The 23,972-nt window shown below is 37.3% G+C and overlaps 1 protein-coding gene across 9 annotated transcripts in view; it reads right to left on the bottom strand.

The window, feature by feature from the left end:
* The window catches only part of KIF13B (kinesin family member 13B), a 193,005-nt gene that overhangs the window by 116,661 nt on the left and 52,372 nt on the right, over positions 1–23,972 (bottom strand). For all 9 annotated transcript variants that reach the window (XM_057505396.1, XM_057505412.1, XM_036888825.2 and 6 more), the window contains exons 3-10: positions 18,996–19,008; positions 15,022–15,082; positions 13,284–13,376; positions 11,979–12,159; positions 8,863–8,950; positions 6,072–6,206; positions 4,186–4,298; positions 2,959–3,070 (exon numbers count right to left, since the gene is read on the bottom strand). In XM_057505396.1, the coding sequence (XP_057361379.1) occupies positions 2,959–3,070; positions 4,186–4,298; positions 6,072–6,206; positions 8,863–8,950; positions 11,979–12,159; positions 13,284–13,376; positions 15,022–15,082; positions 18,996–19,008 (796 nt within the window). The remainder of the gene's footprint in view (positions 1–2,958; positions 3,071–4,185; positions 4,299–6,071; positions 6,207–8,862; positions 8,951–11,978; positions 12,160–13,283; positions 13,377–15,021; positions 15,083–18,995; positions 19,009–23,972) is intronic.

Genomic DNA, 23,972 nt, shown 5'->3' with positions numbered 1-23,972 from the left:
GCAGGAGAGACTGGAGAAAGGAGGAAGAATGTTTCAGAGTTAAATCCTAGAAGTAAGAGTCCTCATCACTTAGACAGAGTTGGTAACACCCAGAACAAAAGATGAACAATGAGAGGTAGGGAGCCGTCTGATTACAAAGGGCCCACCCAGTAAGTCTCAAGTCATTAAAGAATTTGGACGTCATTATAAGGGCTTCTGGAGAATCACTGAAGAGATTTAGGTCTAAGGAGAGTATTAATTTAGAAAGATACTGCAACCTAACTGTAAAGAATGGAATGAACTAAGAAAGCCCAAGGGAGATGTTTCAGTCATCCAGGAGATGAAAGTCACCTTCACTAGGTAAGTGGCAATAAGAAGGGGTAAGAGTGGATGAATTTAAAAGATATTCATTATTGAGGCATTCCGATTTTGGCTTTATTGATGTTAAGAGACCCATATTTAGAAGGTTATACAGAGAAGCAAAAAATCATCTTAATACAGAATAATTCAACTGACCACTTACCAAATAAGAAAACACTCAACCTTGCCTAAGAGAAGGGGACTCATGTGTCCACCCCCAAATCACCAAGTGTAGCCAAAGTTCCTGACTCTTAAGATGTCATAAATATCAAGAGAACAAAAGCATAACACAAATACAATGTGAAAAAATAAACACTTTAAGAATTGCACATCTTATAAAGGATAACAATTTTATGAGTTAGATGACAGTTATGCTGAAGAATACTCAAATCACACCTAGGTGAATAAGGACCAGGGAGCTTTAGACTGATTAAGAATTTAAAAAAGGAAAAAGCAACAGGGACATAAAAGCCACTTCAAAGGAGAATGATTTGCTTATCAATGGCTTCCAAGAGGGCTTTAGGGAAATGGCTTAAACCCCAGAATGACTGACTATGTTTTGCACAAATGCCCCTACTTATGATCTTTCTGCAGAAGTCAAATATGATAAAGAAGGTCATACTCTTTTCAAGAGAACTGTTCACTTTTTTAGCCTAAGAATTAACACATAGAAGATACAATTATAACCTAATTTTACTAAACAGAAGATAAAGTCTAATTTTGTTCTTCAAGTTCCAGTATTTTCAACAGTTTCTATCAATGGTAAAAGTGCTTCTCCTAGTGAAAAATAACCTTTGACAAGAAGAGCGTAGACAGCCTAGGTAAAAGAATATGGGCAGTAGAGTCAATCCTTGATTCCATACTTATTTCTGCCATTTACTAGTTCTGCATCCATTGTCATATCTGTAAAATGGGAACACCACCTGCCTTCCAAGGAGTAAATGAGATAATGTAAGTGAAGCACTTTGCACAGCACTTGATTCTCCTGAACAAGGTCTCCTGCCTCCAGACTCTGGAAGGCACACTCAGTAATTACCTGGGCCCTTTTAACTACGTTAGTCAATTTAGTAAAAGATATTTCCTATTGTTGGTTTCAGTGGACTAAAATAGTAGCATTGAAACACCTGAACAATAAATAGTCTCTCTTTAAAAATCACACATATCCAGGGAATAATCATGAATAATCAGGAAAGGCTTCTTGGAAAGTCCAAAGAAGTAAGTATCTTATCAAGATTTCTTCTGGAACTTAAATAAATCCGATTTCAAGGTTAACTACTGAAATATGAAGACCAGTACAATTATTTCCTTGGTAGTGTAATGTTCCATAATACCCCTTTAATTCAAGAGTTATTTACAAGTGGTTTTTAATGATCATCTTTGGCTTATCCTTTTGTTTTTAATTTCTACTTTTACTTCATTTTGGCCAAAGGAAACAATCTACCTTATTTTCTACTGTGGCAAATTTCACTTAGTAAAGCATTCTCAAATGGTGTGCAGAGTTTTAGAAAGTAAAACTGAAGACTAGTAACCCCTTAAGAGAAGGAATTAGAAGAAAATCCCACTCCCTTAACAAACATGGTGCCCTAAACCATGTTGTGGACTATTCAAGTGTGTCCTCTACTGAGCGGCCTGTGTTTACCTGACCTTTGTATTCTCAACCCCTAACATAGTGAATAACAAGTGTTCCATAAATTCTTGATCATTGAGAAAATAAGCCATCACAAAACTAAACATGGCTCATAAAAGCATTTCTCCATTAAAAAAAGAAGAGTATTGGGTACAATATTTTGTTCTAGCTTGGCAACTATAAGGAATTAAACTTTATATCCTGTAACTCCTAGTACGATATCCAGTTCACCAGATCATCTCTATCAGAACAAAAGGAATCCTTGAAGACGAGAAGAAACGTGGAAACAGTCTGTCCACCAAACTCCTGTTCCATGTATGTCATTACTATCATGCTCTTGGAATCACTAAGTCACGTTATAGTATGTTGGTACACATCTTATCTCCATTACTAGACTATGAGAATTAGAGGGCAAGGAGTGTCTTATATTTATGTTCTCCTAATAGCACTTCACAGGTTTTTTAATTTCTCATTTCCATTTCTCATATTCATATTGAATCAATTACCCAATGAATGTGTACTCTACACTGTATCCTTAAACAACACCTTTAATAAGCTTAAAGTAAATTAAAAATGATTACGAGAAGCAATCTTGAAGTTAAACAGAAAAATCAGGTCCAAAATGTCAGTCAAACAAAAGGAGCCTTTGAGAAGCTGGAGCAGTCCAGCTGAGTCCTAGGGCAGGAGCAACTCCTTCCCTATGACTCACTCGGCTGTCGGATTAGCACTAGCTTCTTGCTCTATTCCCAAAATCTCAGAGGCAATCGTGTGATTCAGGGTGCTCCCAAATTCCATTGCTTCCAGGTTCTGGTGAGTCAGGAAGAAACCTATGCATAATCCATTGAAACTGTGATTACCAGATAAGACCTTAATGATTATAAATTTGAACACTGATGGAGGAAAAGATATTGAGAGGGATTAATAGTCCACTCTATTCTTCCTGTTTACCAACCACCAAGAGTATGCCAGAAAGGGAGGCAGGGGGAGCTTACTTTGAGCAGCCAAGTGAGAACTGAGTCACGATATGGAACAAATTTATTCTTGTTTTTGCCAGCACTCTGATCTGCTAGGGCTGAGATAACCAGACCGAGGGTTGTGAGGGACCTGCATGGTGCAACAAACCGTATAATCATAAAAAACCAAGTATATCAAATGTCACGTTTTAGCAAAAAGATTGAGCATCAAGATGCCTTTGTACCTGCATGAGAACAGCACTGCTGTCAGCATTCTGTGGCTTAGCTAAAAAACACATAAACTCTAAAAACTGATATTCCTCCAACGTTATTTACAGTAAGCAATAAAAGTGCTTAGCTCAATTATTTTTTTTTTCATTTTTGTAAATAACAATGTGAGCTATAAATCTTTAAGTCAAGATTATAACACAATCACCACATATCTTTAAGAAAGGAAGCCACTAACACAATGCAATTAATTAAACCTTAGTACAAAGCAAAAACATTTACATACATACCGCCATTCAATAACCGCACAGCATCGAGATGATGGTGGTCTATGATTTCCAGGTGGTTACTTACAACTTACTAACTCGCTATGTGTTTCTCTGGGAGCCACAAAGATAGAAAATATTCTTGCCCAAAAGGAGCTGACAATTTAGCTTGTGCAAGGTAGAAAATATAACCATGTGAAGGAATTAGTGCACAAAATATTATTTTATAAAACCCTAGCTTCTTGGTATAAATAAGCACCACGCAGTCATAATAAGGAAATCCCAGTATGGCTAGTTGACCTGTTGTTGTTCAGTGACACCTGGGTCAAGGTCAGCGCTGGACTCCGATGGATCAATTCATTATCTTTGTTCTTTTTTATAACTCAGACCAACGGTTCTCAAGCGAGGGCTGCTCTGCCCCCACAGAGGGCAGTCTGAGATACCTGGGCTGTCACGAGGGTGGGGGAAGAGAGGCGGCAGGTACTAGCGCCATCTAGTGGCTAGATGTCCAACATTACACAAGGCCACTTCCTGGGACAAAGAATTCCCGGACCCCAAATCCCCTTAGGTCTGTGCTGGAGAAACTTCTGACTTGACCGAGGCTGTGCTCCTCAGCCTGGGCCCATAAATAAATATATACCTAAAAACAATTCTAAACTATTCATTATAGCCACAGTCGTTCCAGTACCTTATTCTTTCAGTAACTACAGAAGTTCTTCTATTTGTCTATTAAATCAATAAAGCAACAAAAATAAGCTTCTGAAAATCTTACTTGTTGATGTTGCTCCCCTCCTTCAACCTGTCCCCTGCAGCTCCAGTTTTTGTTGCTCGCTCACTGCCCGCTAAATCCACCAGGCTCAGTTTGCCCACTTTCTCTCCAGATGTCTAGAAAGCAAGTTAAGAGAAACTAATGAACCGTTAAAGAATACAGAAAGTGATATGTCTCCACCGATGCATTTGTTATCTAAATCCTTTACTATTGCATTATTTACTGTTATTTCAAAATTAGTGTGTGCTGCTATGAAACAGTATAAGAAAACTATATAACCTAAGGAGACACACAAAACTATACACAACTCTACTAATCCAGACAGAGTGAAAGTTATCTCAGAAAAACAGTGCCACCAAAAATGGGACATTTTGAAGGGAACCCAATAAAATTTTCATTGAGAAGTATACAAGAGCACTTATAGATAGAAATTTTAATATGATATGAAACTAAACTTAAAGTTTCATGAGTATTTACCAATAATCCTGAGGGAAAATATTTGCAAATCTTACTGATACAAAAAAAGACATTAATCTGACTTTTATACAATAGAAGGAACCCTCCAAACCTCAGTGCTTTCTAAAATTGTTCATGTTATTCATAGAAAATCCCCTTATTTCATAATTTCAGGTATTAAATTTACATATTTTCTAGCTATTTTATATATACACATATGCTGTTATTTTCCTTTATCAAAACATTCTATCAAATCACACACTAATAAATATTTCACACTTCAGCAGCAATACAAGAAATGTGGGAAAGCAATGCTAAAATCTATAGACTGGTTCATTTTTTTAACTTTTCTTTAAAATATACATTTATATTTATCTCCATAAATAAACATGCTGCAAACAAAAGGATATTCAGCTTCCCAAAGCAAAAGTACTTTTGGTTAAAAAAAAAGTCATCAGTATGTTTTTTGTTTTATGCTGAAAAGGAAATAGAAAACAAAGAACGTTTTGTTGTTACACTAATCTTGCTGTGGTGGTAAAAGAAGAAAAATATGCTTTCAGCAAGTGAAAATTTTGCCAAAAGAGAGTGCTTTGCCTGGGTGATTATTTTAGCTTCTGGTATCTGCAATTGATCTGCTGGAAGATAGGCAGCATAGTAAAATATGCAAACTTCCCAAAAAAAGTAAGAGGGAAAACACAAATGCACAAATCAACAGAGAAGTTTCAGTGTAGGAGAAGCATACATGTCTCTGGCTCTGTTTACTCTTCATACACTGCAGAGCCAAATACTCAACCTCAAAAAATGCTGTGCAGAGACTGTGGCCCATCAGCTTGTTTAACTTCTGTTCCACCTTCCTTTAGTCGGAGAGCTAAAGCCTATACTTCTCAAGACTCCCTTGTAGCCAAGTTCAGGATATGACTTAGAGTCTGCCTAAGATTTGGAAAGCAGAAGTGAAAGAGAGGCCATCCCCCCTGTCTGTTTTGGCTTTTTCTGACAGTAAGCAAGATCATGAGAACATGAGGTTTCCCACCACAGTGCCCCCAGCTTCCATTCTTCAGCTCCCGGGGCGCCAAGCGGCAGCCTCACAGACTGCTGCATCCAGCATCAGGCAAGGTGTGAGCCTGTGGCGCCGAGCTCTGGGGCTGCCCTCAGGGGTAGCACCACCCGCGGTGTATACGTGTTGTTATTCCTAGAGATTCAGTCTAGAACCTCCTCTTCCTTAGCTGTTCTAACAACTCTGTCATCACCTGATTCCCTCCACTAAACCCCTTCCTATTTGCCTAGAGTGGCTTCTGTTTCTTGTCCTGAGTCCTAAGTGATGTCTGGGTAGGACTTAAAATCATCTAACACCTGAAGGGAATAAGATAGACAGACCGTGATCTACTTTAGAAATTAAAAGGAAAAAAAAGAAGGTCCTGCATCTGCACACCTACCCCAGACTTCACGTCATATAAAGTATGCGTGAGGGTGATTTTGAAGACCGCATGAGATCGGCTACTCTCCTCATTCATGTTGGTGGCAGCAACTGTACGAGACTTGTTACCCTCAGACATCAAAGACTCAATATCCTAAGTGGAAACAAGTCATAGACACACATTTCATTATCTGTCTCATAAATATTAGAACTCTGCCATGAGACAAAATGCATTACAAGTTTCACTACTTAATTAACCACATCTGGAGTTTACACTTTGTCTTGCAGTGAACTCTAAGCCCCACAGCGGATAACTGCCAATATTGTCTCTGAAAATTCAAACAAAATACATCATTTTCTGTAGATGCCAAATGAAGTGGCAGCTTTGGCTGGGAACTGAAAAGTTTAGAGGCTGCGTGTTGAGTCCCACAAGATGAATAAATTTGCCAAGCCAATCCTTATCTAATCTAGAAATCTTAAAAACACAGTTTTCTTTAACTATAGGACCAATAGAGGCTTCATTGTTAAATCAAATTAGATTATATGAATATGCAACAAATAAGAATAATTTATAGCCCCTTCATGCAGGCATAGCGCTACACATTACCACATCAGTGTATATCTTATCAGATTTGTTTTTTTTTTAATGAGAACGTGAAGAGAATAATTTTCTGCAAAGATTTACTACTTTGTTGCCATTACTGCTATAAAGGAGACAGCAAGATGCAATTGAAAGATCATAGGATCTTCATTTTTAAAATGTTATAAGCTCTAACACAGTTACTTAGCCAATCTGAATTCTACTTTCATAAAGAACAATACAGAGCTGTAACATCATCTACTGTACAAGGACTTTAATGAGTAACAAGAAAGATGATATGTGCGGAAGGGTGTACAAGTTGCCTACTTTTACCCAGTCTCCTCTTATTTCCAGTAAAGGAACCCAATCTTCAGCACAGCATGTTACAGAGGAACTAAGAGACAACGTTTCCCAAATGCCCAAGAAGCTCAGTCTGGCCATATGACTAGGTTTTAGTGAATGCGATAGAAAGTCATCTGGGAATTCTCTGTAAAGGGAGTAGAAACGATACCACACCTTGGTTCTAAGAGCTAACTAACATCTTGAGCATTTGGACATTACTACAGAGCTGGCTCCGTGGAAAACTGGAAGGAATGTAGGTCCCTAATGGCATCTCTGGAGCCACCATACCAGCCCTCTCATCATTCCTTCCTTCCTTCATTCACTCATTTGTTCACTGAAATATATATATTTTATATATATACATGAAAATCTTTGGAAATCATAATTTTCTGTTTTCTGTGTAAATGAAAAAGAATAATGTCGAAGGAAAAATTCAGTATTATAAATTTAAAGCCTCAAAGTAAAAATTGACTACAAAAATAAGTATAAGTGGGCACCAGAATGGGAACACAGCAGCAAAAGGTAAAATTCAGTTTTCTAGATCCATTCCAAATCCATTTTAGTTCCATTAAATCTGATGGTCCCAAGGCTTCCTGTAAAAGCTTTATCCTATTTAACCTAGACTTTGGTCTCTTAATCTGTTTTCTCAAGCATAAACTTTGTATTGAGACTTTTAATTTTTTAAACAAGCAAATGTCTTTTCATACTTTCCAGTCTCCTCTGAGCTTTTAAAAACATCTTGATCTCTAATGTTGCATAAATAGGTTCTCAAGTTATTATTAAAATAACAACAATACTTACCACTTATGTAATACTCTAGAGTTATCAAAGACTTCACATGCATCATCTCCTTTGATCTCTTCCAGGAAGCCTTCCTAGACACTACCCTCCCCAGACACCTACACACCCATTTAAGTTAGGAACCCCTCCTCCAAACTACCATGAATCCCGAACATGCATCTCTCACTGCACTTATAATCACATTATTTTATAATACCTTTATAACATCTGTCAGCAACTTGAGGGAATTGACCATCTCATTCATTTTTTATATCCTCGGCACCTAGCACAATGCCATATGACAGGTGTTCAACAGATGTTTATTTACCAAATGAAGTAACTAATGTTTACTAAATGAACTATCATTGACTACATGATAGAACTGATTTCTGAATAAAGGAACAAATGAACCTACCTCATAAGATAATCATGACAATAAAATTCATTTCCATTTTGCAAATTAGCACAAAGAGGCTTGGTGAGGCAGAGTAAATGATTCAGAATCACAGAGGAGTCAGTCATACAAGAGGATCAAGTGTCACCAGATGAACATTCTTGGGCTCTTCATTCAAGGTACATTACATCACAGCCTCTGGCCCCACCCCCAAGTCCCCAACATATAAAGCCTGATGGATCCATACAAAGTCTAATGTGAAGTTTGAAAATGAAGAGAGCTAATAAGTAAAGGCCTATGAGAGATTCTCTCAAATTAGAAACAGGCTTTGAATTTGAACTACTCAAATCATACATTTTATTTAATTAAATCAATGATATCATAAACAACTTCATTACCTTATGTACTACTAAGGGAGAAATAAATGCTGCGATTTATAATTTTAAGAGCTCACCATTTTAGAGTTCACAAAATATAAGAAAAATACGTGTGTCACAATAAATAGGTATGCCTTGCAAGTATGTATATCTTCTCTTAAAATTAAACTGTCCTAAGAGCCAGACATAGTTTTTTAAGAGAGATTTCTGTAAAAAGTGATTAAGTGATGTTATTATAATTTTTTTTAATTTCAAGAAAAATAATCATCACAAATTAAACCACAAAAAATTTTGCTACAGTGAATTTAAGTAATTTACATAAAGAATATTTTGTTACCTTGTAGCTTGTGACAGCCAGTTTAGAAAGTCCATCCACATAGGGTCCCAACACATTGTGCTCTCTGACTTTTAATGTTTGACGGCTTCTGTTCATTAAAAACAAAGAAATGATTTTTTAATAACCTGCTTTTAGAAGGACTCAACTGTGCTCCATAAAAACACATAGTAAATTTCAACAAAGAGCCCAAGTAACAGAACCAACCAATCTGATCTCAGAAGAATTTAAACCAACATTTTAAATCTCCACTGGTAAGAATTGTTCATAATATGGTAAAATATCACATCTCTCAAAAGGGTACACTGTGGGATGCCTGTTTACTTCCACAAAGAATGCAGTCAAACAAACGATCTGCTTGTCATATCACAGAAAGCATATAAAAGGGCAGAAGAAACTCAATAAATGTTAACTGTGCAAGAAAGGAAACTACAGACCAATCTCAATTGTGAACAAAGACAAAACACACAGACTGAATTCAATAATGATCTAAAAACACACTGATTTAAAATCTGGACTGATTTCAGGGCTGCTAACATTGTTTTAATATTTAATAATTTAACATTTAATAATGTTTTAACATTGGAAAAAGATCCATGCCCTTTACCACACTGACAGACTGAAGGGGGGGAAAGAACCACATGATCACTTCAATGTATGTAATGAAAAAGAAGTCAATAAAACTAAAAATTCAAGTACTAATAAGGAACTAATAAGCCCACTACAGGGCATCTGACAAAAACTGAGAGTAAAGAGCATAATTAATGATATCAACCAAAAAAGATTAGGGATATTTGTTGATGATTTATGGCGTGTGAATTCTGTCACAAAAAGGTCTTTAAAAAAATTAAAAATTATGAAAAAAAATTTGTTGATGAGATTACAAGTGATTTTCCTTTAATGAACTTGATATTATTTTCTAATAATTTAGAACTTTACAATATCCTCAAGTTAGCCACTGAAAACTTCTCTTACTACTATAGAACTATACATGAAATAGATATAGAATATTTGACTTAGTTCTGATCTCAAGATATATTGTTTCCCTTCATTTTTCTCTTACTTACAGATAATGTACACTATATTATGTGCTGAGTAAAACATTAGTACACATAGTAGACAATGAATAAAGTAAGTACTTGAATACAAAATCCAAGTTCTCTTTCACTGAAAAGAGATCGCCTTTAGAGTTTTAATCCATTGTCTTCAACTCTTCAGAAAAACACTACAAAAACCCTCAGGAAATTTTCACGGAGGCAACAAGAGCAGCAGCTCACTTACTGAGCACTCACTATGTGACAGTAAGTGCTCGAAGACCTCATGTGCATCACCCCAGCCTGTCTTCACAATAGCCCTTGAGATACTGTATGACATTACCATCCCCCTGTACAAAAGAGGCCAAGGGAGCATAAGGATCTTGCCCACCAGGTAACAATTAGAGGCCCTGGATCCAGAGCTTTGTGAGTCTCAAGCCCATGCTATTAACTGCTAAACCACACACAAGCCAAATATATAAGAAATGCCTAAAGACTATGAGCAAACTGTAGATAGTAAAGGACAAATTATTCCACACAAGCACTGTGCAACACAAAGCACAAGAATGAAGTCAGCTAAGAATTTCTGGAAAGATTAGGTCTGGGGTCTCAAAGAAAGTGATGCTCTTCACAGAGGTGAAAGTGCAAGAAAAAGTATTCAAGGCAGAGTCAGGAAAAACACAAGGGCATAACACTCTGCAAGATGTAGGTACTTAGGCTCTAACCTTCCTACATCCGACCTCCCTTTGGTCTGTTTTGACTTCACGCACGCTGCCCTCCAGCCACACCGAACAGCTGGGTCACCCTCCACATCAGTGATTTCTTTACACCTCCATGCCTTGGCACAGAATGACCCTATGCCCGAAGGGCTCTCACCTAACTTCTCCATGGACAAATTCGTACTCAGCACAAAATTCATCAAGCACCCTCTGCGGAGTCTTCCCTTCTTTGGACAAAGACAGCCATTCACTTTTTGCCCTCACCCTTTTTGAATAAGCCTTCTTTACAATTTATTGTAGCACTACTACACCGTAATACAATTATTTGTTTCCAAAACTCTCATTGTGTCCACACTGAGCTCTTCCCCAAGACGTGCACAGTCCTGGCATATAATAATGATCACTCAGATGTTAAGGAACGTTTTGTAAAGAAATGCCAAGTGCCAATCCAAGTGCCCAACGATCAGCATCTTTGTCAAAAAAACTGGGTGCTAGGGAGGAGCTGACAAGTGCCATTTTCTCTTGACTGAGCATCACAATGATTCACTGCCTCTAAGGTCATCTTTCCTTGATCACTTTCTTCATCCAAACATAACTGAATGTCCCATTGTTGTCCTCCGTAAGCCTCAGCTTATTTGGCTCTTCGACCTTCTGGACACTGTTTTTACATTAAGAAGCCACCACTGTGGTTATTATCTGTTTCTTTTTCTCCACTGTTGCACTTCCTTAAAATCTGAACTCAGAGAATTCTCTGGGCAATGAACAGATTTCCTCCAATACCTCTGATCTTCCTCATTAGGTTCAGTTATGACTGCAGAGTGGGGACAGCATTTTTAAGCTTTATAAAATGCTTTTGAGGCACTTCTTTTTCCAAGCTGTGCTATAAAATGGGACACTTCTTCCCTCTGGGAATCTTTAAAATTAACTACCCTAACGTCCACATTTCACATCTCTGATTATGCCTCTCCCTCACTTCACAGCCTGCAAACAAACAGTTGAATTCAACCTGAAATTTCTTGGTCTTAAAAAAAAAATGTGCTTGATTAAGAATACCAGTCATTCTGACACCAAGTGACTTAATTTTCCTGACATAGCTCTTATTTGCAGCTGTGGATGAAACTGAGAAGGGCAGCATGATGCGAATACAAGCTGCTCGACCACACTTCCCTGTCCTGACTCAGCCCTAAGTTCAAATGCCCAGAACTGGCTGCAGGAAGCCACTGGATGTAACTGAAAACAAATCACAGACAATAACCAGATAAATAACTCTCTACTAGAGCTGAATATAAAAAATTTCACTTAAGCCAGTCTATGAAGTCTGTTTCAGTCCATAATACTGTAACATTAAAATCTCAAAGTCCTTTACCCTTTGGGATCAAGAAGGTCTCTAACTTTCTCATTATAAATTTCCATATAGGACACTTCTACTTTAAAACTCTGCTCTTCATTTTCCTCTTTCTGAGCTCGTTCAAAGAGTCCACTGCAAAGTCTTGGGATTAATCCAGGTTGGTCAGCAGTACCCATCATGGTATATGATTTTCCAGATCCTAAAAAATGGAAATCAAATCTATTACTGACTCTTTGAGAAATTTAAATACATAATCCTCTTTCCATTGCTCATAATAAGTTACTAACACTTAGCAAAATGCAAAATATAAAATAAGAAATATACCCAAGTATAGTGATGAGACTAGTAAGTATAGAAGCTTTTCTACCTCACATGGAAGAGGCAAAATTAACATTGTTTAAGAAAAAACCAAAAACCTTCTTTAACCATCTTCATGCTTTCAGAAAAACAAAATTACCTAAAACAACTGAAAAATACTGAGGTCTGAACAGTTTCTTAAAATTAACTGAGAATATCTATACATTGAATACCACTGTGCCTGCTCCCAGCCACTAAGCACAAAAAATATATGTTATCCCCGTGGGCCCCAGCACAAATTGACATACTACTCTTTGGCAACAGGGTAGAAACCAAAGAGTAATCTTCTTCTTCTACTATAAAATTATTTTCTCCCTTGTACCAAAAATACATATTCATTAAAGAAAATTTATAGAACACAGGAAAATAAAAAGTTATAAATTAAGTCACTTATAGACCTAACTTTGGAATAATTCTTTTCCATTTTTTAGTAGCAATGATTTTATAAACATACTTTTAATCATACAAGTTACTGCTTTTATCACTTGACACTTTATCATGATCATAACTACCTAAAACTAACACACCACTTCTTAAGTACCGGGCCTTATTCTAAACGTTGCTAACACATTATGATAACCCTGTAAGGGAGGTCTCTGATCATCAACATTTTGCAGATATGGAAACTGAGGTGCAAGTTGCACAGCTGGTCAGGAGCAGGAGCAGGGCTTGAGCTGGGCTAGCCTGACTCCATGTCTGTGCTCCTCTAACCACTATATATACTGCCTCTTAAAAATATCATAAGCATTTTACTGTGCAGAATAATTTTCTATTGCACAAGCTATATAATGTACCCTTACAAAGTGACCCTTTCATGTCAAATAAATTTTCTTGCCTGTTAACCACAAAGGTACAGAAGTCAACATGTTTATCAATCATCCTGGGAAGATGTTAACAGTACATGTTCTTTTTGGTACTTTCTCTATGATCCTTAAAGCTTAAAGAAAATATATTTTTTAACATTACCTGTCTGTCCATAGGCAAAGATACATGCATTGTAGCCATCAAAAGCATTCTGAAGGATATTCTCCCCAAGGCACTTGAAAACATCATCTTGACCTGAAAGAGAGAAAGAGAAAAAGGATGTTTTAAACCAAAACTACCTGTGAACAATTAAAAAAAAAATAAAAACACAACACCCTCACAAATGCACCTATTTTTTTCAGCTTGTTTCATCTCCAAACACAGTTTTTAAGCTTGATGAATGCTTCCAAAGGCTTACATCTTTCAGGTATTTCTAGTTAGCACATGATAGAAAATGAGGAAAAGAGCTCCTGGTAATATGAACTTGAATTAATGAGCACTGTCCAAAAACCCTCTGCAATGCAAAAAGCTTAGATGAACTGGTAATTTTATAAACAATGATTCTCAATATCCAAAATTTATACTTAAGGCCTCGTTGGGCCTAAATTTAACTATATACCACTTAGCTAATACTTTATTCATGTGGTACCAGAGTTCAAAACAATCATATATATATATATATATAAATCCCTTCTCCTTTTCTTCAATGGTAAGTTTTAATTACAGGGCCTGTAATACATATCAGCTAGGGAAGGGAAGAAGATTTTTGGAAATTTCTTCTAGCTTTGAATAATGGACAAAATAACAGGGTCAAATTCTCCTCCACAGGCTAAATTAAATACATCAATAGTTAAACGTGACCTTGAAAAGCCATTCAACCTCTTTGAGTCCTGAACATAATCTGAAAGAACTGGACGCTGTTATGTTTGTCAGATTTTTGAATGCTATAAATAGCCCTCCATTATGTCTCACTTCCTAGTTAATTTACCAGATCAGTACCTCCTCATCACACTTGCCATACTGAAGCAATCCTTACAGTCATCGCTGGCCCAGCTACAACAAATTAACCTCAACTTTTTAAAACAGGTGTAGTACTACTGTTTTTCGTGACAAAAGCCAGTACAAGATGACACTCAATATTTAAAAGACACTGCTTAGAAATAGGTGTCAGAGGCAGTAAGGAATAAAGGAAATAAAAGGCTGTCACTGTAGCTCTAAACTTCGTGTGAAAAGAGGTTTCAGACAGTCCTTATTGAGGACAGGAGAGTAACAGAATTCCTGGTAAATTTAGAGAGAACACCATATATTCCTCTCTATCGAAGAAAACGGAAAACAGGAAGCTTAAGGGATTTACTCAAAGCCACAGAGGCAGTCAGCAGAGCCTGGATTAAACTCATTTTCTTTTGTGTTAGTTCTTCTCCCTTGTGGTAAAACAAGCTGCCTCTCCGGGCCACACCACAGACGGCTAAGGGAATCTAAGTGGCTTCAGTGTGCTTGATACAATATGAACTTGAATTAATGAGCACTGTCCATGTAAGGCCTGGGGAATGCATGTGATAACCTCAGCGGTGTACCCTAATAATCTAACTATCATCTCATACCAAGAACATGGCACTGTGATCTCACATTTCCCAATCAATGTAAAAACTCTAATAGCAAAGGTAGGGAGGAGTTCTCTATATAGTTCTTAAAGTTACACAAAATAAGACCAGTATACTTTGTAGAAAGAATATTAGAATGCCTTTTCCAAATCAATGTAAAAACTCTAATAGCAAAGGTAGGGAGGAGTTCTCTATATAGTTCTTAAAGTTACACAAAATAAGACCAGTATACTTTGTAGAAAGAATATTAGAATGCCTTTTCTGTATGATCAGTAGTTAAGAGGACACTGTACTCTTACCTGCATACTTTTCTCTGACAGATTCATCCATAGACCAGAAACAATGGTCATATGCAAACACCTGTTGAAAAATAAAAATAACACAGAATGTATTAAGAACAAAACCTTAACATACTTGTAATATTGTAACACTGGTAACACTGTTCATAATAATGAAATAAAAACAACCCATTTTACAATGGACATTATTTATGGTACAATCTTACAATGAAGGACTAAGTGCCCTATAGATGATACCGATCTTATTTCACATGGAAAACTTTTCAATGTTAAGTGGAAAAAGCAAGGTTACAAAACGATATGTATAATATAATAGCTATTATACCCACATACACATACTCAGTTATGTGTATATAAGTTTATTTCTGCATGATAAGATTAGAGATCTTTGTTCCCTTCTTTATGCTTTTATATATTCTCTATATTTTTACTTTTCTCATCATAGAAAGCAAATATATTTTTAAAAGAATAAAACATACAGATTACTACAGTATGTTGTAAACAGCTATGAAATAGTAGATTTTGTAGCACACCCATGTGCAATAGTATACATCTTTAAGACTACAGAAGACTGGTAAGAAAATGTTCATATATTAAGGCAAAAATTATGAAAGTCTGGATCATGATCCTATATTTGTACAAAAATATACACAGGTAACAATTAGGAAGAAAATACTCTGGAAATACTGATAGTCATTAATATTTATTGGTAGGATATCACAGATGATTTCTGTTTTGATCTTTTAAGTTTATTACATTCTAAAATATACGCACTTTTAAAAAAAAATCTTTCAGAGGCTTTTTTTCATTGATTTTTCATTTTTGGATTTCATGGTTTATGGTTTAGTCTCCTTGAGTATTTTAAGTGTAATTATTTTTAAATCCATTTCAGCTTGCACTTCAAACTCTCCCACTTTCTGAGTTGCCTCACTTCCCGATGACCATTTTTCTCTTGGGCCAAAAAATGTAGCTTGCAAGTGCATGTGAACTGGGCATTTGTATTTCATGGTTTATGTGATTGCCTATTTCTTCCCTCTCCATTTGGCCACCTTTACAGGGCTGGTTGCGTTGCCACTCCCAGATATCAAGTCCAGGTCTTGGTCTTCCCAAAGCCCAATGTCTCTACTCCCTCCTATGTAGACAGACAGACATTAGCTCAGTGTTGGTGGCCAAAACCCTTTTCTAAGCTTTCATTCATGTTTCATTCACCCAAATCTGCCTCCATGTGGTGAGCTTCTCCAGTCATCAACCCTACTCAGGGTCCCCTTTAACTCTAACAGCTGAACTTCCAGTTGCCTCGAAGAACCTGACTCCAGGGCCATCAATATGCTCCTTTAGCCCCAGCTTGCTGACAGTTCCTGCAGTTACCTATGTTGTTTTTTAACATAATAACATGATTTTAATATTTTAAAGTATTCTGTCTGTCTCTGCTATGAGTTTGGAGCTGGCAGGAGAATGTTTCTGTATAAACTCACAAGGCTCTCTGGACCAAAGGTATGACAGTTAATTTTTTAAGAAAGGAAGTAAGATTAGGATGGTAAATTAAGTATGCACAACTACATCCCCCTCCCACTTGAATTTACCTCAAAATGATGGAGGGAGGGGCAGAAAGAGGGAGGGGAGAGGCCAAAAGAGGAAAGAGGGGGGAAAGGAGGGCAAGTCTCTGAAAGTAAGATTGCTTGCTTGTACCTGTTACCAGAAATTGAGAATCCCTGAAAAATAGTTGCAATGACACTGACAGGAATGGGGTGGAGTGGGGGCCACAGGGAGACCAAAGGCCCAAACCCTGCAGCTGGAGACAGCTGTGAAGGGGAGCAGGTCTGGGAGGGCCCCAGGAGACCCCCAGGAACACAAGAGGTCTGGTTAAAAACACCTGTAAAGCAGGGAAGAGTCAGGATGCCCCAATCTCTGTGTGAAAGAGCCAGCAGGCAGGGCAGGCAGGACAGTGAAGGGGCAGGTCGGCCAGAAAGGCAAGCTGAAGCCCAGTGGCTGACAGCCCCGAGGCAGGTGGGGGAGCCCCAGAGGCCAGGAGCTCTCCACCCAGGCGCGGCACCATGCTGCATATCGCTGGCCCCCAGCAGCCTCCCACAGCTGAACATGTACCTACTGCCTGTATCTCTCACAAGTGGTGGCTGACTGGGTGAGCGGTGGTTCTCCAACAGGAGAGGAGGAAAGGCAGAGGGGAGGTGGTCCCAAGGGCTTTTCAAACGCACTTGCCAGCCACGGGGAGAGTCACCTTAGCAGGGGGAGAGCAGTATAACGTGAAGCTCCAATTAAGGTTCTTCAGTTCTAGCCTTCAACTCTCACCTCTTATAATTTTATTTAATTCTGTTCTTAACAAAGTTAAGTAGAAACCTGCCTGACTCTCCTCGTAAGCCTCAAATCCCTTCACTGCATGTGTGCACTTACCAGAGGCCAGGCTCTGAATGGCACTTCTCTCTCCATTATTGGGTTTTTTCCTTCGCTTTCTTTGATTTAGGGGTTTCTTTAACAACTGCCTTTCTTATTCACAATTCCAGTGAAGAAAATATAATTGAAGTAACCATCACACAATAGCTGATATGACATGCTGGGCCCTGAGTACAAACAGCTAAGGACCTGGGGGCTAGCAGGTGGGGAAGCTGGGATTTGAACCCAGCCTCTGAGCCAGGTGTCAGCTCACCACAGCCTGGAGTGGCTCTCTTCCCCAATAACGTGAAAGCACCACTGCCTGGTACAAAGCTGGGAACTAAAGAACATTTAGTTCTTACTAACAATGCTGATGATATCCTCTTTTAAGCTTTAGCAATTTCATAAATTATTACAGGAAACTTCCAGCCATGAGTTTTCTAAAGCAGACAAGCTCTTTTCTTTCTAAATAGATATTTTCCCTTTAAAATTTAAAAACAAAATATTTTTTTCAAGTAACACTGAAGTAACACACATTCACTTTGACAAAATCAAATCACAGAAGCATAAGAAAAATAAAGGCCTCCCATTCACCGAGCATACCTCTCCCTAGAGGTAACCGCTTTGTTTATAATGTGCTATCAGCTCTTCCACATTTTTTATGTGAACACATTTTCTCTAACCATTAAGATATAACTAAACTAAAAGAAAAAAGAATATTAGTTTTAAGTAGTCATATAATGTTTCCTCACTTAACCACAATCTCCAGCCTCTGCTCCATTAAAAAATAAGAAAACAAAACTAATCCAGCACCTTTTCATAGAAAAGATGAGATAAAACTAATGCAATTAGTTTTATACATAAATAAATCAGTGCCATATTAAACTATTTAAAAAATTATTCAGGGTCCCAAACAGCCATATCTATACATATTCTAACAACAATAGAGAATGGAGTTACAATTCAACCACAATCTCTAAAACAAAAACAAAACTCCAAGAATGTAGATAAAAATCTGAATATCCTGGCAAGTTCCAATAACTTCAGAGAATAGTCAATTCAAAAATACAGTCCTGGGCCCACTTTGGCACACCTATACATTCCTTAAGAAACTCAGGAACTGGCACATGCCACTGAAGTTTCTTTAGAAGCTGGGCTCAGATCTAAGACGAAAGCACATTCCTTGAGGAAGCTGTGAGCCAGGGCAGGTTTCTGTTGGCCTGAGAATGCGGCCCAGCTGTCTCGAGAGTGACGGGGATGAGTCTGCCTCGCATGGTTTTAACCACAGTTTGGAAGGACCAGTTCCGAGCCAATCCATGGCCAACAGCACAGCACAAAAGGAATCTGTGTTGTAGTTGCCAGGAAACTGGCCAGAATCGGTCAAAGTACAAATACAGCTTTTCCATAAACCTCCAGGTCCCTCCTATGCCATTAAATGGCTTCAGATTTATAAATAGTCTGACAACTTGCATTACTTTTACAAAAGTGGCACAGAAAATATTTTTTAAAAGAAAAATTACCAGGACATTAAAAACATGCACGTAAGATTTTTTTATAAGTGTCACATAATAAGCCAAATCTCTTACCTTTGGCTGGCTTCTGAGTTCCAAAAAGAAATATCATCATTGACATGGAAGAAAACAGAAAGGGTTTAAAAGGTTTCTTGAGTTCAGAAGACTCTTTTTGAAGAGTAAAATGATTATAAATACCATGTAAAATTTTATTATGAATACAAAAGATTAACTTCGAAATCAAATAGCAACTTAAAATAAAGGATAAATTAATATGTATTAACTAGCAGGGCAAAGTGCTAATTATAGAAAACTAACTTGTACCTCTCAGGCAGAAGAAAGACTATCTGAGCACTGGATGATTTTTAAAGTCCTACTATTTCAGCCTTATGCATTTTGCTTCCCCTTGCATAGGTCTTGTAAATATATATATATTTTAATACTTTTTATCATCTGATTTCATTTCCAAGTAGTTTACTCTGCTTTGATACAGCAGCAACTTACTGCCTACCTATAAGGCCCTTCTACGAAAAATGAATTCTGTTCTGGCTAAGGAAAAAAAGTGAAATTAAAGGAACACAGTTTCTCTTGCCAGTGAATTACTACTTGCTGAATTACTCACTTATTATCTATTCTTCTATGCTTGCCCATGTCCTATCTCCTACCCTCCGAAACGGCCACTCGCTTACATCTTCTGAGTACAGAAATATGACTCAATCCAATATAATATTGAGATGGTTTTAAACTTAGAGAAAAATTGTCAGAGAAGCACAAAGAACTCCCTCCACCCAAATTCACCTCTATGAACATTGCAGAGCTGCAGTATCGTGCTCCCCCTTCTCCCTCTCCCCTCCTCTATGTAGAGATACATGTCCACATACACACGTTACTTTTTCCTTAAACTTTTTCTTAAAAGTTGCAGACATGCCTCTAGCCCTAAACACTTCAGTGTATAATTCCTAAAACCACTGATGCTCAGTTACATACCCACAGTAAAATATAAAATTAGAAAATCTAAGTAAATGAAAGTATTTTTGAAACTGGAGTGAAACAGGAAGAGTAATTAGAGCTTTAGGAATAATTATCTCAGAGGATTACAGTGCCAACTTAGACTTATAGCTTGAAGGAAACCGTACATGGAAGGGATTCCTTACAATTGTCTACACAGCTTGTCCCTTTGTCTCATAAAAGATTTTCTTCTAAAATAAATTTAATATGTATTGTATGAAATGATTTCAGATAAGAACATTTAAACACTAGGGGAAGTCTAGCAAATGAGTGACACTTGTCTAATAGATTTTGGGGTGGTAGCCAATGTGGCGAACATATAAAAGAAAATAATCTCTCTAGACTAAGAGATATGGAAAAACTTCCCTGCAGAAAGACTTGTGAAATACTGGTAGAAGTTACTACCAGTACTAGATGACATATTCTATCACCTTTTTATAGGTCTTTATAAGCAAAGTACATTCTCACCAACCGCAGACAGCTTAGTTATAAACCTGGCTGAGGTAAGAACACAGCCAGCATGTATGAAATATCCACATTAGGCAAAGGCATATTGCATGTTACTTCATTTAATTCTCACAATAGCTTGCCAAGAGGTTATTATTACTCCAGTTTTACAGATGAGAAACAAGGCTCAGAAAAGTTTAAGGACCTGTCCAATCACAAAAAAAGCAGTGATGGATCTGGGATGTAAAATGAGGTCTTCTGACTCCCAAGTCCATGCTCTTCCCTCTTCGACACTAGTCAAAACAGCCTTGTCAAATTTCTCCTAGACTTAAGAATCTATGAGTCATACGTTAACAAGTGCTCCTGCTAATAACGCAAACATTGCCCAATGTATTAATTTCCTCCATTCTAATTATTACTCAATAAAAGGTCACCACTTGGTACTTATGTCATTGCAAGTTTATTTATTCATTATGTTTATAAAAACTACAGACTGTCTTTTTCAACAGAAAATAGATGTTTAGTATGCTATCTCAAGTGTGAATAAAAATTTATATTCAAAATCAGCCCTTCCTAAGAGACAGCCAACAAATATGAGCTGCAATAATACATGACACATAGCAGAAGAATCCAGGGGACTAACCTGAATTCAGAACATAACAATAAAAACAGAAACAAGCCAGTAAGTTAATTACAGACTGAAATTTCCACCTAGGGATTCTGGTGGCTACAACGGTAAAGCTCAAATAACCTACAAAGCCATTGGAAACCCAAAGATGTAATTACAGCTCTGTACAAAAATAAATAGGTAAATTAATGAATTAAACAAAACCTTTCAAAGTATGGTTGCAATCCAATGTGGCAATGGCTCTCTTCTCCCCAAATCCCTTACTTAGAAACCTCAGCTATCCAGACCAAAGTGGAGATGCAGGAAGCAAAGAAAACAAGCAAGCAAAAGACACAAAGTAAAAACACCAGTCTTAGTTTCTCAGTTGAGATTAGTGACTTTTTGTTGTTGTTACTTAACTTCATTTTGAAATATTTTGACTTATGAAAAGTCCAAAAAATAGTACAAAGAATTCCTGTGTACCCTTCATTCAGCTTCCCCAAATGTTAACAATTATACAACCACAGTTACATTATCAAAACCAAGAAATTAACCACCAATATAAGATTGATTAAATAATCCAGAGCCAACCTTACACAATTTTTTTGACCCACTGATGCCCTTTTTCTGGGCCAGAATCCCATACTGCATACAGTTGTGTCTCCTCCCACCTGGGACAGTTTGTCTCTCATGATCTTGACACTTGAAGAGTACTGGCTGGTTATTCAGTAAAATGTCCCGCAGTCTAGGTTTGTCTAAACCTTACTCTTGACTAACTACAGATAAGCACTTTGGCAAGGACGACAGAAGTAATGCTCTGCATCATGCCAGAAGGCACATGGTGATGTCCATGGCTCATTACTCGTGATGATAACTCTGATCATTTGGTTAGGGTTTATCTATGATGTTCCTCCATTGTCATACTGCTAGTTTTCCCTTTGCACATTTTTCTTGGGTGGGAGAGGGCTAAGGGGACTTTGAGAGTATGTGAACCCCATTTCTTATACTTTTGTCCACAAATTTTGGCATCCATTGATGAGTCTTGCCTGCCACAATTACAATTTCCCAAATGGTAACTCTAGTTGCTAGAGACGTTAACAGCCGAGGTGGGTCACCATGGACAGATGTACCTTTTAGAAAGAGGACAGCCTGGGAACAAAAAATGATTTGGTTGCATATTTCGGACAGAACTGTAACCTATGAATAAGTAACCTTTTCACTGACCTTGTTCAGGGACATGTGCTCATGTCTCAGTGAAACAGTAAATTATACCATAAAATTAAGTTAAATTGTACTCCTAATCTTTTAATGTCACAAGAAGAAGATATTTAATGATGGCTTTATATGTTAGTGATCTTTGGAAATTTTTATTAATACATCTGACCATAACAAAAATAAAATCGATATTAGGTCCAAAAACAAACCACACAGTATCACGTATGTGTGAAGCACAAAGCATTCTCAGGAGAATGATGAGTTATGTATAAATCAGTACCTGCCATCAACCACCAAAATCAAACATATAAATAAATCTATTAGTGCTGACAACTACTAACACCAAACCTTTTAACTTTAGAGATTTGTTTACATTTCTGTACACATTCAGAAATGTATTCTAATGTCCAATTGGAATTATTCAGAATCTGTTTTAACAAGCTTGCCCTCCAGCCCCCTGCACAGCAGATGTGTACCTCACAAGGGTCTGATTCCAACATGGCCACACCATGTCATGATGTGGCTGCTTTTTTGCACTTAGTCGGCAGTACCAGCAATCAGATGACTACCTGTGTGATGATAGGTATTTTGGTCTCCCCTCCCGTGATGTGCTTTCCCCTTAGGGAATAAAGCTGAGCTGACCAGACTCACAGAGGATGTGTATCTATCTTTGCTTATCCGGCCAACTTCAGGAAGCACAAATATCACTAAAAGCCTGGTTTGTTGAAGAGAAGGCTTAGAAAAACTGGAAAAGCATTTAGATCACTACCTCTGATATATAGCCCTTGGAGAAACTTCTTTAAAAAGACAGTTTGACAACACTCTTCTATTAGAATCTTCTACCCACACAAAGTACAACTGGTTAATAATGCAGGGACATCCAAAGAATATGGACAATAAACCACACCTGGCATATTTCACAAACACAAAACTTTTGAAATATGAAAATCCTGGTTTGTCAATTCCATAATTTCAAATCACCATAGATTGGGTTAGCAAAATCCAAAGACTACACTCACTATTAATCAGTCATTTGCAATTCACCTGCCTCTTCTCATCTGTTGAATACACAAGCAGAGGAAGTTTTAATTCATTGTCCACTTTCAATATATGGAACTTAAAACTGGCTGAAGAATTAAATCAATATTGATGCACACTTAGGGGTTTTTTTGTAAAATATATTTCACATTCTATGTTAGCATAATACACATTCATTTTAATAACCACATGTTAAAATAACTTCAAGGTAGACACAGAGATGAGGATAGATTACTGAAATACTCTTGGACTCCAAGCCAAAAAGGGTCTGATATTGTTTACTTCTCTCAGTACTTGTGATACCTGTGGTTTCTAATTTTATTAATCTATATTTCTCTAGTTTTCTTGATTGGATTAATGTGATTAAATTTCTCCTTGACTGGATTGGATTTATCTGGAAAAAGTTTTTACTGAGTATGAAATTAACTCATTTTCCTGTCCCCACAACCCTTCTGGATCTAGAGCCACACTACTTCAGTCTCCAAACCAGAGTCACACATTCAAGGTCTGCAGGCCCGATAGAGCCCACAGCTTGTTTATTCCTCACGGTATTGGCCAAAAGTAAGAAATCATTAGACTTCACTTAGAATTCTCTTGAAAATTCAAAAGATTTGGAAACGGTAGGCCTGAACTCCCATATGTCAACAGCAGCTAGATCTGAGCTATTGATGTTTTCCACATGGACGGGCCAAGTAGGCGGCCAAGTTTTAAATTCCTGCTAGTAAGAAAGAAAGTAG

The sequence above is a fragment of the Manis pentadactyla genome, chromosome 1 (genome assembly GCF_030020395.1).
Source record: "Manis pentadactyla isolate mManPen7 chromosome 1, mManPen7.hap1, whole genome shotgun sequence".
Lineage (NCBI taxonomy): Eukaryota > Metazoa > Chordata > Mammalia > Pholidota > Manidae > Manis > Manis pentadactyla.
This window is presented reverse-complemented; position numbering and strand designations above follow the sequence as displayed.